Source organism: Pinus tabuliformis, chromosome 7 (assembly GCF_031772625.1).
Source record: "Pinus tabuliformis cultivar Carrire ecotype Pingquan chromosome 7, CPIR1, whole genome shotgun sequence".
NCBI classification, from domain to species: Eukaryota; Viridiplantae; Streptophyta; class Pinopsida; order Pinales; family Pinaceae; genus Pinus; species Pinus tabuliformis.
The window spans coordinates 1,208,526,005-1,208,544,617 of record NC_142293.1 but is presented as its reverse complement, the minus strand read 5'-3'; the positions used below and the strand labels follow the sequence as shown (position 1 = coordinate 1,208,544,617).

Here is an 18,613-nt window from a genome sequence, read left to right as displayed (position 1 = left end):
TTTGTGCAGATCTGCAGGCAGATCTTCAACACGTCATGGATGAATCATACACCTTGATCATTCTAATGGGTGAAGTTACCAATCTTTCGGCTCAGACACCATGGGGAGCCATGCGAGGCCTGGAGACATTATGCAATTGATGCCACATGTCTAACATTTGCATAGTAGTTTTCCTCACTAACTGCATCTGATGAGGTGAGGGGCCTCGATTGTTATTGATTCTAATAGGCTAAGAGACATACTGGTAAACGAGACGGGGGAAGGGACAAGGGAAGGCTCCAACTATTCATAACCATTTACGCCCTTATAGCTCACCAGCATTCATGCCCTTTCCTTGCCTATTACAAGATTGTCTCTTTCCTGCCTCTTTCCTTCTCCTTATACATATAATTCATTGATTGTCTCTTTCCTGCGTCTTTCCTTCTCCATGTACATATAATTCATTGATTCAAAGACAGAACCATTATAAATGGATACATGGAAATTGACACAAAGGCAGGCACGAACAAGCGAAAATACTAGTAAGACTCAATTGAACTTACATTATCATAACTTATTTTTAAGAAATATAAAATTGTTACACAGTGAAAAAGTGAGTTTAAATTTTTTTTATTCTAACTAGTGAGCTTAATTTTTTTTATTCTAACTATGTATGTTAAAGTAAAAACTTAGTGAAGTAGCCGTAAGGAGTGACGTAGTTGAGAAGAGTATAGCCTAGCGGATTGGATCAACGGGCATTTCTTCACGGATATCTTGAGTAGGAACGACTCACCTGACATAACATGAATTGATTATCTAGCTCAGGATTTGAGGAAATAAGCTTCCCTCTAACGCAAGAAGAGACAGAGGAAATTTTTAACCCTAAAACATTTCATCAAATGCATCCCAATGAGGTTAGCATGAAACCAGAAAACAATAATGCTAAAAGCACTAAGAAAATCCAAAATTTGACTTTTAAGATCTGTATATTGTAAGAAAACAGTACCTTGGAGCCACGAGGGCACTGATATGGTTGTACCACCGAGATAGGTTAGTACAGTTACAGTTAGGTCCAGGGGCTTTGTCATACATAGGATAAAATCCTACATAACTAAGAATTTTTATATATGTAGTGGTTAAGATCTGCTTAAGATCATGCTCACAAAGTATAAAATCTCAGCCCTCAGCGCTAACAATGTTGTGACATAAACTGTGTGGCTCTCTGCAACATTGCAGCTCTCTGCAATGTTGCGACATGAACTGCAACTGCGTGGCTCTGGGCGGCTCTCTGTTATAGAAAGTAGTTTTGAAAAAAAAACTTAGGAATCCAAACACAAGAGCACTTTAAACATATTCTAAACAAGGAAAGCTATGAATTGTATGTGGCTATTGGAGAGAGAATAATAGTGATACATGGGGGCATGTGGCTTGTGTTTCAGCACTAGATGCATATTGGACAATTGTTATTTGTTTAACATTTAACATATATGGTTGTTATGCGTTCAAACACATGGTCAACATGCACGTAGTGTTGACATGTACCACTAACCCAATAGTTAGTTATTTTCGCGAGCTTAATCAACTTATGTGTTGTGTAATTCGAACGAAGAGCATGGTCGTATCAACCTATTTTCTGTGTTATTTTAATGAAGAGCACAACTTAACTTGATATGAAATGTGCATGCGAAATTTCAACCCCTCCTTTGTAAGCACTTCTTTTTTAATTCTTTCAAGAAAGAGTGGAAGGGTAACCTATATTGTTTGACAGACAAAGACCGGTGGGGAATGAGGTTATCCCAAAAAGCAATATTGGTAACTAGAACATCCATCCTATGACGAGGTTCTCCCAGTGGGCACCAGTGTGGAATGATGTGATTCTTCATGCAGGTCAGATCCAAATTATCAAAACTTGTCATAGTTATTTAACTTATGTCCCAATGGTGGAGGTTAAATAAGTTAACCTTGCAAGCTACAAAACTATTATGATTAGGCCAATCTTTGTGAAATTATAAAATTTTGGATGTTTTGTTCAATATTTTTTAAATCATAAAACTTTTGACGTTTAGAAAGAAAACGAATGACAGAGACTTTTGTAAATAACTCAGTGGTGTTTCTCAATATAGATGGAGAATGGAAAATATATTTTCTGGAAACAATGACATTCTTAGGGAATATTAATTCTTGCAATTTTTATCTTTATTTATCATATTACTTCATGCCATCAACCCATTTGTCTTCATCTTTATTTGTAACAGGCAGGAAATTCCTGAAGTCATACCATGGTTGACATGCCATAGCAAATTAGTCTTCTAGTATAGAGTATAGAGAATAAACAGTATTCAATGTCTTTTGTGCAAGTACATGCCATTCTAGTATAGAGTATAGAGAATAAATAATATTCAATGTCTTTTGTGCAAGTACAATGCCATTCCTAAGTCATAGTGGCTGAGATGCCATTACAAGTTATTCTCTGAGTATGGAGAAGAAATAGTATTCAATGTCAAAGTCATACTACATGGCTGAGATGCCATAGCATTTTAGTCTATAAGAAATAATATTCAATGTCTTTTCTGTAAATTACAAACCATTTCTCAATGAATATTACTTCAAGCTATTGGCCCACTTTGTTTTTATCTCTATTTGTGAGTAGTAAGAACCTACATAGCTGAGATGCCAAGAAAATGATGTTTGAATGCGAAATTCGTGAAGGTATACCACATGGCTGAGATGTCGTAGCTAACTGTGTTCAAATGCCAATAAGTTATTCAAAATTTGGAAAGAAAGGTGGTTGTCAGATTCCAATATAGTCTTAATGAATAACTCATTATGAGATACCATTCCAAAACCTCTCATCGTTATTCAACTCATGTCCAAGTGGTGGAGGCTCTTCCTCCGTTGGTTAACTGATGGAAACACGACATAGTCGATGTGAAGACAATTATCAATTTTAGTGATCATTCACAGCAAGATGGTTATATTTGATTTCATCAATTATGTAGCCATCATACTAGGCTATAGATTCCCTCGGCTTAAAAATCCAACTATGTTGCAGGTTTGTGTGGCCTGGCCCAAACATAGTGAAATACCTAAATACTATTTATAAGCTTGTGAATCACAATTTCTTAACGAAAATCACAAGTTTTTAATCCAAAGCTAATATCTCCCATAATAAACAAATTAACAAACCACAAAAACACATGCCAAAGTTAGTTAAAAAGTGCTTATATTCATTTCAAAACTCGGAAATGAGTTAGCATTGCAACCTACGGAAATATTATGATTAACTGAGTTTTTGTTAAATCATAAAATTATTAATGTTGAGCTCATTATTTGTCAAATCATAAAACTCTTGATATTTTGAAAGAAAATTAGTGATACAGACTTCTGTAAATAAGTTAGTTGTTTTTCTCCATGAATTCTATCAAAGTCTAGTGCTCCAGTTTTCAGCTATCGAGTTTGCAACTTTTCTGATTCAGATATTCTTTCTAGGTGGAATTTTCTTCCTTAGAAAATTAAATTTAGGACTTTGAGGGTTACAGTGAAGACTCATTGAATGAAGAGTTGTGTATTTCAGTGGTGGTCGGAGCTCACTATTTTGTGAATGAGAAATTACTTGTTTGTTTCAACTTTAATTTTGTAACAATGCCCTTTCTGTTATGTTGTCTGTATTTATGGGGTTGATGTGTCCTCTTATTAAACTATCTTTGTCATTATTTTGTGTTGTAATAATCATTTCTATGGTTGGTATGTAGTTTTGTAGTTTTCCATATTGAAATGTTCTCTCCATTAAACTTTTACATTTAATCTTTATATCTTTTGTAGATAATTTATGTTTCGTGTATATATTTAGTCCAATGTGTATTCAGGGCTAGTATGATTTGTTATTTTAATGGCTATCACAATGATTTAAGTTGGAGGTGATGGTTATAGAGAGAATTTATAAACAATCAGTTGCAATATTTTGTTGGACTTGTCAGGCTACTTGGTAGGAGGAAACCATATGAGTCTAGGGAAGGGCTAATTGACCAATATTGTGCCCTAGGATTTACAATCTTCTGCAATTACAATCTCACTTGTCAAGGAATATTACTTCGTGTAGGTCATATTACATGGCTAGAAAGAAAATTAGTGATATTTCTATAAATAAGTCAATTGTTTTTCTATGTATAAATGATAACTAGAATTAAATGTTTACTGTGTAATTACAATTTGTCAAGGAATATTACTTCCTGTAGGTCATACTACATGGCTGGGAAGAAAATTAATGATACCGACTTTTGTAAATAGTTTTTCTCAGTATAAATGATAACTAGTATTCAATGTTTATTGTGCATTTACAATGCCATTTGTCAAGGAATATATGTTATTGTGTACTTGTTTATTGCTCATGTCAAAATGATAAAAATGATAATTAATGTATATAGGTATTATTATTTTATGTAGGGTACTTATGTGAAATTTGAAGTTGTCAAATTACATGTTAGATATCATTTTGGGATTCAACTTCCTTAAGTAAGTCATTCATCTATGACCATTTCCATAAGAGGTAGTCTTAACTGACTAATTTCACATAATTTTTGAATAGTCCACTTAGCACTCATTGCATTGGGTGATGCTATTTGCAAAACCTTAGCAAGTATTGTGCCTCATGAACCATTCAAGTAAAGTTCCCTTCACTCTTTTTAACTAAGTATTGGGGTTTTCACAGTGCATTATATTATATATCATTTTGGGATTCAACTGCATTAAGTAAGTCATTCATCTATGACCATTTCCATGAGAGGTAGTTGTAACTGACTAATTTCTCATGATTTTTGAATAGTCCACGTAGCACTCATTGCATTGGGTGATGCTATTTGCAAAACCTTAGCAAGTATTGTGCCTCATGAACCATTCAAGTAGAGTTCCCTTCACTCTTTTGAACTAAGTATTGGGGTTTTCACAGTGCATTATATTAGATATCATATCATTTTGGGATTCGACTGCGTTAAGTAAGTCATTCATCTACGACAATTTCCATGAGAGGTAGTCATAACTGACTAATTTCTCATGATTTTTGAATAGTCCACTTAGCACTCATTGCATTGGGTGATGCTATTTGCAAAACCTTAGCAAGTATTGTGCCTCATGAACCATTCAAGTAGAGTTCCCTTCACTCTTTTGAACTAAGTATTGGGGTTTTCGCAGTGCCTTATATTAGATATCATTTTGGGATTCAAATTCGTTAAGTAAGTCATTCATCTATGGCCATTTCCATGAGAGGTAGTTGTAACTGACTAATTTATCATGATTTTTGAGTAGTCCACTTAGCACTCATTGCATTGGGTGATGATATTTGCAAAACCTTAGCAAGTATTGTGCCTCATGAACCATCCAGGTAGAGTTCCCTTCACTCTTTTGAACTAAGTATTAGGGTTTTCCTAGTGCATTATATTAGATATCATTTTGGGATTCAACTGCGTTAAGTATGTCATTCATCTATGATCATTTCCATGAAAGGTAGTCGTAACTGACTAATTTCTCATGATTTTTGAATAGTCCACTTAGCACTCATTGCATTGGGTGATGCTATTTGTAAAACCTTAGCAAGTATTGTGCCTCATGAACCATTCAAGTAGAGTTCCCTTCACTCTTTTGAACTAAGTATTGGGGTTTTCGCAGTGGATAATATTAGATATCATCTTGGGATTCAAGTGTACTTGTTTATTGTTGCTCTTGTCAAAATGATAAAAATGATAATTAATGTATATAGGTATCATTATTTTATGCAGGGTACTTATGTGAAATTTGAAGTTGTGAAATTACATGTTCTTGTGTACTTGTTTATTGTTGCTCATGTCAAAATGATAAAAATGATAATTAATATATATGGGAATCATTATTTTATCCATGGTACTTATGTGAAATTTAAAGTTGTGAAATTACTTTGTAAGTTTAAAAAACGGTTATTAGGAACATTTTATAGATAAATGAACCATTTTAAATTAAAAGTGTTATAATGGCTCTGAGATTTGCACTTGATAGGTGAAATGGATGCTAGTTGATTTTAGTTTGTATTTGATATTTGTTTTAATAATACATTCATTGTTTTCAAACCAAAGAGAAGATATCGTTTTAGATCACACATCAGCATCAACAACAATCAAATCATAGAATATTTATTTCAAAATCGAAAAAACAAACTCAACAATACTGACAACAACACCACGACACCTCTGTAATATATTATATTATAATAATGAAGTCCACACAGCAGAGAAGGGTAGAGTAGCAAGATTAGCAGATCTTATAGTAGCTATAATTATTATTGTTATTGTTACAGTGGCAACCATTGGAGATCAGGGGCAGGGCTTGTAGTAGTAGCATTTTCTGTTGGCCACATGGAAATCGCAGCTTCCCATTGGAAATCCCTCCATTCGGCAAACATTTTTGAAATTGGTGCTTCTTACGCAATACCCTTTAAACTTTCCGCTTGGGGTTTTACACATACGACCCTCTACAACTTGAACGTGCATCATCCCTACATGACATCACATTACACATGATTCACCCAACATTTCAACAACAAATGTTACAATAGACAGTCAGTTAGTAAGTATATATATATCATTGCATTCCAGTGAACAAATACCAATGCTTATGACGAGCAGCACAACAAGAAAAAGAGCACTGAGCCAAGTGCCAACCCCCTTGCTCGCCATTGTTGATCTCCTTTCTCTGGTTAGAAAACACAGTAAGCTTCAAAGTTTGAATGAAGAGCAGTGAGCATTGTGCCAATGCAGGGAAGAAAATAGATGTATTTATAGGAGTGCGTGAGGCAGGGCAGGTGGATATCATGTGTATAATGTGGTATCTTCTTCTTTTACTTGATTCCATTCACGTCCACTGTTAACCAAATATTTTAGAAAAACGAAAAGTAAGCTCTACATAGATTCACATAAAAGGAAGATTTCAGTAAGGTGGATCCCACGGAATGGATTTTATATGTTTTACAAACTCTATATGGGAGAAAATTTATTCATAGATTTGCTAATTTCAGGCGCTGGACAAACTCTATATGGGAGATTTTTTATTCAAATGGAAACAAATTTCAGTCACATAGAGACATCAGTCAGGCCGTTGTTTCCCATTTTCAACATTCCTACAGACAAAGGACGTTGGTCTGCCCGGAGGACCAAGTCTGGGGGATTGAACACTACCCCACCCTGTTCGATGCGGATACAAATCAGGCACTCTGCTAACCTATCATGGCTGCAGAAATCTTAGAGATCCTCAAAACGTTCAACGATGATAAGAGCCTCGACCCTGACGGTTAAACCGTATAACTCTTTACTCATTTCTTCGGACTCTTTCAACTAGATCTCATGCACATGGTTGAAGAATCTTAGGTTTTCCGTTATATTCATCCACATTTAAATTCCACTTACATAGAATTGATCTCGAAGAAACGTCTTTCTCACACTTTTTCGGATTTCCGCCCTATCTCTCTCTGTAATCTGGTCTACAAAATTATCTCCAAGACTATTGCAAATCACACGTGGCACATCCTCTCTTCGTTCATCTCTCCTCAGCAATTCGGTTTTCTAAAAAATCGACAGATTCATGACGCTGTTGCAATCACATAGGAATGTCTGCACTCTATCCACACAAATAAATTAAATGCAACTATCATGAAAGTGGACCTAAAAATGCTTTTGATTGTCTCGATTGGGGTTATTTGCGATTGGTTCTCCCCAAAGTTGGTTTACAATCCTGTGTTGCCAAGTGGATAATGGCCTGTGTCTCTAATGTTCACTATGCTGTGATTATAAATGGATACCCGACGACCTACTTCAAGGTTGGAAGGGACCTTCGATAGACTTGCTCACTATCACCTCTCTTATTCATACTGGCTATGGACGGGTTGAGCTTTTACATTAAATATGTTGTTGTCGAGGGCCATTTTTAGCCACTACACATTGATAGTAACATTCATATCTCCTACAGTTTTTTCGTCAACGACGTGCTCATCATGGGGATCCTCAACAAGTTTTCTTGGCTACACCTCTTTCATATTTTCAATAAGTTTGGGAATGCATCTGAACTTATAATGAATCAATGTAAATCTTCTATTATTCATGATCAATGTGATATGGAAATCATTGACTATATTCGAAGGTTGTTTGGAATCACATCTCAGATATTGACTGGAGGTATGAAATACCTTGGTTTCCATAGTAAGCCATGTAATTACAAGATCCAATACTGGCAATGGCTTGTTGACAGATTCTATCAGAAAAGTTTGGGCTGGGAATATAGATGCCTTTCTATAGGAGGTCGTTTCACTTTAACACAAGTTGTGATCACACAAATGGGTGTTTATTGGGCACACTTATTCCATTTGTGTATCACAATAATAAAAAGACTAAATGGAATCATTGCTAGCTTCATCTATTCTGGTATGCAAAAGAAGCACAAATTCCATCTTACCAAGTTGGATCACATCTCCATGCCGAAGCGACTAGGAGGCTGTGGTATTATGAATCTGAAGAGATTCGGCTATGCTCTACTGCTTAAACCCTTATGGAGGGGGATATTTGGAGAAGGAACCTGGGGTATGATTGTTAAGCACAAATATCTAAAGGATATTGACTTCATGGTTTGGTTGCATAGAGGATGTATTTGTTGCAAAATGGGCCCTGCTATTTGGCTCAACTTTTCAAAAGTTCGCCACTATTTTCTATCACTTCTCACCTGGAAATAGGCCATGGACACCATGTTGTTATTGGAAAGGACAACATCTGAGGTCTTGAAGATATTGACATGATCACGGATTCCCTCTTACATGGGCTAAACTACAATGGCATATACTTCTGGCAACAAGTCATATTGTCATGGCACAACAGATGCTCGATATGGAAACGATCGGGGAGTTGGGACTGTATGGACTAGTTGCATTGGAATAGAAAATGCTTCGCACACAGTTACAATTGGCTGGAGTCTGCAGAGATATGGAAAGAGATTCGATTGTATGGAGGGGTAAAATGAAGGGCGCTAACATAATGGTGGCGGATACATATCACTTTCTATGCTGTCAGGAAACCATACAACCTGAGGTACGTTGGTTTTTCAAATTCTGGAATTCTAATATTCCTTCTAGAATCACCATTCTACTTTTAGTTAGTCTAGCGATGTAAAAATTTGACATGGGAAAATCTCCAGAAAATAAATTGGCCCGATCCTAGGCCATGTGTGCTTTGCAAGTGCATGGAAGAAAACAATCTACACTTGTTCATAACGTGTCATGTTGCTTCTAAAATGTGGCACGATCTTGCTACCATTTTTGGTTTTCAATTCACGTTGCTTACTTGTATTTTTGATTGCCTTGAATGGTGGAGTGAGCAGAATGTCACCTGGTGCTACATTCCTCCTATTTTCTTTTGGGAGATCTGTAGGTGGAGGAACAACATCATCTTCAACAACTTCAGAGACAACATTACTCAGGTGTTCGAGAGAATCAGAATCACACTCTCTACTAGACTCCAAATTCAAATGGGCAATAAAAAACCTAAAAATAAACAATCATGCCTGAAGATCGAATACCCTATTGGGTTCTTTGATGGTGCATCACAAAGCAGCAAATGCGGATGTGGCTTCCTAATTCTATATTCATCTGAGCAGGCTTTTTAGGTTCACTGGGGTGTGGGATTTGGCACTAATACTAAAGTAGAAGCCATGGCACTATGGGGACTACTCTGTTCTCTAATTTTTTGAATATTCCTTCTATCCACATATATGGAGATTCCAAGATCAACATTTATTCGCCCGTGGCTATGCAACAATATCCAAGCCCTCACCTCAAGGTTGGTTACAAAAAATTACATTTCTCTGGAATTCACACAATAGAGAGTATAATCAAGATGCAGATGGACCATCCAAGAAAGGACTACTGGACAACCTGGATGGCTTACATATTGAAGTCAAGTTGGGGGACACCTGCATGGAGGTCGGGGTGATGCCTTTTCCAGGATAAAACAATATCACCTAGATTACTTTCTTTTTTCTTATAAGATGATCCTTCATAGTCTATTTTTTCTTATAGTACTATCTACATTGCTTCTGCCTTTGACATATATTTCGCCTAATCAGACTTGTATGAAGTACTGGAATCATTAGACTTTTATGATATTTTGTATATTGTATATACAATAGACTGTGTATATGGACATGAGCTATAGAGATTACTATATGTATGCCTGTCAACTATGGGTCTGCACCAGTTACTATTTCTGGTATTGTTGTTGTTTTTGGGTGCTTCTCCATGAAGCATATGTACCTTTTTTGAGATTGAATATACCACTTTTTTCATACTGAAAGAAAAAAAATCCTTAAAACTAACTCCAGAGTCCATGATCTCCTCTGCTTGGAACATATTTAGTATTGGCCTCTTCAATAGTCTTTTGTAGGGCTTACAAAGCAGGAGAAGCTAAAATCCGGTGCTGGAGGGTGGTGCAATGTAGACCAAAATGTAGGCCACACTTGTATTTGCAATTGTTTGCGATAATGAAAATACTTGCCCAAGCTTTTGCAATTAAACCCAAAACATCAAATGTCTTCACCCTGTAGGTATGGGCTAGCTCAGAAAAGAAGAAGCATATTGCTAAAAAGCCTGCCTGCCAGGTGTTCATGTGGCACCTAGGCTGTTCAAATTTCAAATTTCAAACCAGCGGTATTGTGTTTAGAAGGATTTAATTGCGTTAGGTGGAATAGTGAGAGAAGGTACGGATACAGAGTGTGAAGTACAGTGAAAAGATACAAGGCGGCAGGTGCTCCGGATTGCAAATTCTCACCAGTTTTCTAACTTCCACAGCATAATGGGTTTATCCATTTATGTAAACATACGTCAACAGAAACGGAGAAGGCCCGCTGGACACGTCGACAAGCCCAACGAATGTGCAATCAAGATAAGCTCGACGATTTGTAACATGTAAGAAATTCCTGAAGTCATACCGCGATTTACATGCCATAGCAAATTAGTCTTCTAATTTAGAGTATAGAAAATAAATAGTATTCAATATCTTTTGTTCAAGTACATGCCATTCTAGCATAAAGTATAGAAAATAAACAATATTCAATGTCTTTTGTGCAAGTACAATGTCATTCCTGAATTCATAGTGGTTGAGATGTCATTGCAAGTTATTCTCTGAGTATGGAGAACAAATAGTATTCAATGTCAAAGTCATACTACATGGCTGAGATGCCATAGCATTTTAGTCTATAAGAAATAATATTCAATGTCTTTTCTGTAAATTACAAACCATTTCTCAACGAATATTACTTCAAGCTATTGGCCCACTTTGTCTTTATCTTTATTTGTGAGTAGTAAGAACCTACATAGCTGAGATGCCAAAGAAAATGATCTTTGAATGCGAAATTCGTGAAGGCATACCACATGGCTGAGATGCCATAGCTAATTGTGTTTGAATGGCAATAATTTATTCAAAATTTGGAAAGAAAGGTGGTTGTCAGATTCCAATATAGTCTTAATGAATAACTCATTATAAGATACCATTCCAAAACCTCTCATTGTTATTCAACTTATGTCCAAGTGGCGGAGGCTCTTGCTTCATTAGTTTACTGATGGAAACACGACACAGTTGATGTGAAGACAATTATCAATTTTAATGATCATTTATAGCAAGATGGCTATGTTTGATTTCATCAATTATGTATCCATCATACTAGAATATGAAGTCTCTCGGCTTAAAAATCCAACTATGTTGCAGTTTGGTGTGACCTGGCCTAAACATAGTGAAATACCTAAATACTATTTATAAACTTTTCAATCACAATTTCTTAACCAAAATCACAAGTTTTTAACCAAAAGCTAATCTCTCCAATGATAAACAAATTAACAAACCCAAAAAACACATCCCAAGGTTAATTAAAAATTTCTTATATTCATTATAAAACTCGGAAATGAGTTAGCATTGCAACCTACCGAAATATTATGATTAACTCAGTTTTTTTTAAATCATAAATTTTTTAATGTTGAGCTCATTCTTTGTCAGTTCATAAAACTCTTGATATTTCGAAGGAAAATTAGTGATACAGACTTCTGTAAATAAGTTAGTTATTTTTCTCCGTCAATTCTTTCAAAGTTTGTTGCTGGAGTTTTTAGCTATGGGGTTTGCAACTTTTCTGCTTCAGATATTCTTTCTCGGTGGAATTTGCTTCCTCAACGAATTAAATTTAGAACTTTGAGGGTTGCAGTGAAGACTCACTGAATGAAGAGTTGTGAAGACTCACTAAATGAAGAGTTGTGTATCTCAGTGGTGGTGGGAGCTCACTATTTTTTGAATGAGCAATTACTTGCTAATTTCAACTTTATTTTTGTAACAATGCCCTTTCTGTCATGTTGTTTGTATTTATGGGGTTGATGTGTCCTCTTATTAAACTATCTTTGTCATTACTTTGTGTTGTAATAACCATTTCTATGGTTGGTATGTAGTTTTGTAGTTTTCCATATTGAAATGTTCTCTCCACTAAACTTTTACCTTTAATCTTTATATCTTTTGTAGATAATTTCTGTTTGTGTATATGTCCAGTCCAATGTGGCTAGTATGATTTGTTACTTTAATGGCAATCACAATGATTTAAGCTGGAGATGATGGTTATAAAGGGAATTTATAAATAATGAGTTGCAGTATTTTTGTTGGACTTGCCAAGCCAAGTGAAACCATATGAGTCTAGGGAAAATGATAATTAGTATTCAATGTTTACTCTCCAATTACAATCCCCTTTTTCAAGGAATATTACTTCCTGTAGGTCATACTACATGGCTGGAAAGAAAATTAATGATACCGACTTTTGTAAGTAAGTTTTCTCAGTATAAATGATAACTAGTATTCAATGTTTATTGTGCGTTTACAATGCCATTTAAGGAATATTATGTTCTTGTGTACTTGTTTATTGCTCATGTTAAAATGATAAAAATGATAATTAATGTATATAGGTATCATTATTTTATGGAGGGTACTTATGTGAAATTTGAAGTTGTGAAATTACATGTTTTTGTGTACTTGTTTATTGCTCATGTCAAAATGATAAAAATGATAATTAATGTATATAGGTATCATTATTTTATGCAGGGTACTTACCTGAAATTACTTTTTTAAGTTTGAAAAACAGTTTTTAGGAATATTTTATAGATAAATAAACTATTTTAAATTAAAGGTGTTATAATGGCTCTGGAGATTTGCACTTGATAGGTGAAATTGATGCTAGTTGATTTTAGTTTGTATTTGATAATTGTGATAATAATACATTGATTGTTAAAGGTGTTGCAGGTCCGAAGGGACTACTGGTACCAAGTTGCCCTGGTTTATAATGACTGAAGATTTGCACTTGATAGGTGAAATGGATGCTAGTTGATTTTAGTTTTTATTTGATAATTGTGTTACTAATAGATTGATTGTTAAAGGTGTTGCAGGTCCGAAAGGACTACTGCTACCGAGTTGCCCTTGTTTATAATGACTCTGGAGATTTGCATTTGATAGGTGAAATGGATGCTAGTTGATTTTAGTTTGTATTGATATTTGTTTTAATAATGCATTCATTGTTTTCGAACCAAAGAGAAGATATCATTTTAGATCACACGTCATCAACCATAACAGTCAAATCATGGAATATTTATTTCAAAATCGAAAAAACAAACTCAACAATACCGACACCTCTGTACTATATTATATTATAATAATGAAGTCCACACAGCAGAGAAGAGTAGAGCAACAATTATATGTTCTTATTCTATATATATAATTGTTTTTGAATTTTCTAGAGGTTTGTATGGCTTTTCACCAGTTGAATTTTTTAAATTTCAAAAATATCAAAATCAATAAATTATATTTTTAATTAACCTATATAATAATAATAATAATAATTTTTTATTCATAAACCATTTTTCATATAGAATGCGATCTTTTATATTTACCAAATTAATTTGTTAAATATAACTTTTGATTTTTACAAAATTGATTTGCTATTTTTGATATTTATAAATATATAATTAAATTCTAGTATTCATTATTGAAATTTGTTTTATTAACGATAGGTAACATATTCAGGTAAGGTTTCAAAAAAGGTTATGATATTATGATAATGTCAATTTTTTTATTATATATATATATATATATATATATATATATATATATATATATATATATATATATATATTTATAAATATTTCACAATTCAATATATAAAATATTATGTAAGGTTAAAAAATAATATATTAAAAATAATTAAAAGTATACATTTATATTAATATAAGAAAAATATTTAACTATTTTAAAAATATTTAAATTAAAATTTAAAAAAAATTATATAATGGCATTGGTAATTTAAAAATAAATAAATTTATATAATTGCATTGGTATTTAAATGACAAGATATAAATAGTTTTTGGGTTAATAAAAAAGTTTAATAAATGTGTTTTTTTTTTTATATATATATATATATATATATATATATATATTTCATGTTTATTTATTATATATATTTTCTAATTTTAATTTATAATGAAAGATTTTTTGAGATTTTATATGTATGTGAGGTTTGGGGTTGTAGTATATGAGAGTAGTGGAGGAAGAATAAAATCAATCTGCAACCTCAAAAATAAAGGAAAAATGCCTACATTATCCTAATGATTCAAGCATGACTATAACTAAGTATCTTGCGTATAAGAAGAATTTATACAACATGGGCACCAAAGTATTTTCTAAAATTGTTTATAAGTCTAAAAAAATTTCACCTTTGGCTAAGTGAGAGTAGCATAAGGATGCATAGTTTTGTAGCATAACGATGCCTAGCCTTGGCTAGACTATTGGGGAATAAAAGAAGAGATCATATTGCAAAATCCAGATATATTAAACATATTATTACTTCCAATTTTAAGGCTAAATTGTGGGGAAATAAAGAGCTAGAGGGGAAAAGGATACTAATATATCATGAGGTGATCAATCTCGTTCTCAATAAACAAAATTATCTTTGACTTGATTAGTTTCAAGAAGAAAATGAACATTTTCAAGATAAAAACTAATTCTCATGAGCTTCATAGTGAAATTGGGCATTGGTCAATTCTGAAAACACCATGGCATGAAAGAGTTTGTCACTTGTGTGATAATAGGAGGATTGAAGATGAAAAATACTTTCGCTTAGATTGTCTATCTTATACTTACATTTGGTCTAATGTTCAAAATATTTGTCACATTAACAACCTTCTCGACCTTTCAAATCAACAAAACTATGAGGATCTAGGAACACTTCTCTTACTTCTTTTTAGAATAGAAATACAATGTTAAAGAATTATGGTTAATCTCTTACCTTCTTAAGGTTCGGTAGGTCATATAAGTCTTAACTGACATTCATCATCGTCATCATCATCATGTATAATATTTTTGTCTATAATTAATGCTTTTATTTTCAATTTCTTTTGTGTGTGTGTGTGTGTGTGTGTTCCAAGGAAGGAAATCAACCTCTCTCTTAGCCCAAGGGCTAGAGTGAGGTAGTTAGTACTAAGTTAGTCCACATATATACTTAATTAAGATTTCACAAGGATCAAAGCCAACACAACAATATTCATGGGCACGGAGCCATCACAACAATATTTATCAAGGTTTTATTGCTCATCATGTCAATAGTAGGGATTTGAACCTGGGTGGGGTAGGTAATATTCATTCTGCTCAACCACCCAAGTTAACCCTAATTGACCAAAATTTTGGGCATTGGGGACTACATGGGGAAAGAAATTGATGTCCCTTTCAACCCAAAGGCAAGAGAGAAGTTGTTGGTACTCGATCAACCCATAGACTCACTTAAAGCATGGCATAGTTACTATATTCTAGAGTTACAACATGCCAAACTATGAGACTTGAACTTGGGTGGGGAGGATCAAAAGGATTTTTCCCACCACCCAAGCTAAACTCAATTAACATATATCCATGTGTGTGTACTAATTTGAACTTTAAAAATAATAATTATTATATTTTAATTGTAAAATAATATTTTAAATTTTAGATCAAATACAATGTTTAAATTATGTTATATAAACATATTTTTTATTTTATTTTTAATATCACATTTAATATATTAATATATTTTAAGTATTTAATATTTATAGATATTTTTATCGATACAGAATTTTTATTAATTAAAATTTTAAATGCAAACTTAATGTCTATTATTATTATTACTTAGTTATTTTGCATGTTTACAATTGTTGTGCAAAATATGTGTAGATGAGACAATATGTGTTAGATTCGTTAATGTTTTTCCTTGTAAATGTTGATGTAATGTGTTAGTGTTGGATATAATAAGGCTAATGAGTCAGATTCAAGTGATTGTGCAATGTAACATGTTGTGCATGTTTCCCCATTTCGAAGTAATGAAAGATCAATGGATTGATCCCATTTATATTTATGTATGAATATGTTATTTTATTGCTATTGCCTGGTTACTCGTTGTATAACTTTATAATATGGATTCAATACTCATTAGTGTCCTACATAATAGTAGGAGTTGATAGTGTTATTATATTTTTGTCATGTTAATCTTGTGCATGTTGGATGGTGAAGTACTTAGCTACAACTAAGGATGATGTTATGAATGAAACACTTATACCATAATGGAATTGTAGGTAGTGAATAACGAGTTAAATAGCTAGTCTAATAACCTATGATGTCCCCTGTGGCATATAAACCTAGAATGGTTATCATGCATTTGTCCGATAGGTGTCTAGACTTCCCCGTGACAATTGAGATCCTAGTGTCATAGAAATGCAACAATCCCATTTGACTATGGAAACCTGGTTCCCATAGTCCCCCATAACACATTGGGCAAGATTTCATCCATTTTGTGGGTGATGCCAAAAGGGTCGATGATGAGAGTGTTTGTTGGCCGAACTGCATGACAAACTTGGGTCTGTTATAACCTTGCACCAACAAACCTATCACCCTTCCTCCAATTGTCTTGATATCTTGACACCTTATTTAGCCATCTCTTGTTACATTTCACAGAAAATCTTTCGAATCACCTATTTTAGTGGTCTAAACCATCGATGGAGAATCTTATTGGTATCCCACGAAGCATCCCTTAGACCTCAACGAGGGTTGGATTAAATCCCTTAGCCCTTGAAAGATCATTAGAAATTCCATAGTTTTCACCTCATATGGCATATTTCCTTCCACATAGTGTTTTCCAACCATTTATAAAGAAACATCCACCTTGGCTACTCCTATGAACCTTTTCTATAATGGAATCCTCACCATCTAAAATATAGATATGTGTTCCTATCCTTTGAGACTTCTTCAGAAGTATTAGAGTGTGCAAAACCTATGTTTCTATCTAATGCAAATAAGAATGAAATAAAAACAACTGAAACTAATCCAAATCGAGGGAGAAAAATCTCAAAACAAGGTTTCAAACAGTAGAGTTTTGTCAAATAATGATTCAACTTCAAAAAGAAAAATAAAAAAATGTATTTGTCTTAAGAATGTCCAAATTTGACACAGAGGCTAGTCAAAACCACTCTATAGGCAACAAATAAAAAGTGTAGAACATGAAGTTGACAAAATGAGGCCTAAACTTCTCTACATCAAAGTGCAAAAATGATCATCATCCGATTTTGAAACATCTCATAAAATCCACATTTTTTAGAATGAAATATAAATTACCTTTTGGAAGAAAATCAAAGAAAAATTTATTCAATTACATAGAGTGTAAATGAAAACTTAATTTTTATTATTATTACTTGATAAATAAAAAATAAACTACTTATATTAATAACCACTATGCATTTATCTTTTAAAAACCACATATATATTTTGGTTAAATTTAATTTAACATATTGATTTATGAAATTTGGTTAAATTTGATTTAATATACTAATTTATTTAATCTAAAATAAACTTTAGATAATAATTGTTTAAATTCAAATTATTATTATTGTTTAATCAATTTTTGATAAAATATAACAATTTATAATATAATTATGAAAAATGTAGTTTAACTATTATATGTTTTTTGTATTTTTATTTAAAACCTAAAGATACAAAATTTAAGTGAATTATAAATTTTAATTATTTAAAAGAAATATGTTTTTAAATATATAAATAAATTCAACGTCAAAAAAATTCCTAAAACATTTAATTTTTATAAAATTACACAACTACATATAAAATTTCATAAAAAAATTCCACAATTACAATTTAAAATTCCAAAAATCTCAACGAAATTTCTATTAAAATTAACTTTAGAAAAATAAAATTAAAATAAATTAAAATAAAATAAAAATTATATTTATAATGATTAAACTCGCACTTATAAAATGAAAGATAACAACAATTAACTTTCCAACTAATTCACCTCACAATCATTGCATTTTTCAGGGGACAAATGAAATATGATATAAAATGAAAGATAACAACAATTAACTTTCGAGCTAATTCACATGGTGACCATTGCAGTTTTTCCAAGGGGACAAATGAAAGGAAAAGTATAAATGTGACATCACGACCATTGTGTTTTTTCCAAGGGGACAAATGAATAATTGAAGAGAAAGAAGAAAGGTGACAAAAGTCATGTTCACATATCATTA

The 18,613-nt window shown here is 32.9% G+C and overlaps 1 protein-coding gene across 1 annotated transcript; it reads right to left on the bottom strand.

Annotated features, from left to right (window-relative positions):
- Window positions 1-6,317: 6,317 nt before the first annotated feature.
- On the bottom strand, window positions 6,318-6,680 carry LOC149251745 (defensin-2-like). The gene is made up of 2 exons (XM_089456566.1): window positions 6,611-6,680; window positions 6,318-6,499 (listed from the first exon to the last, which is right to left on the bottom strand). Exons 1-2 carry the CDS (start codon window positions 6,678-6,680, stop codon window positions 6,318-6,320), a joined length of 252 nt encoding a protein of 83 aa, XP_089312692.1.
- Window positions 6,681-18,613: the final 11,933 nt, after the last annotated feature.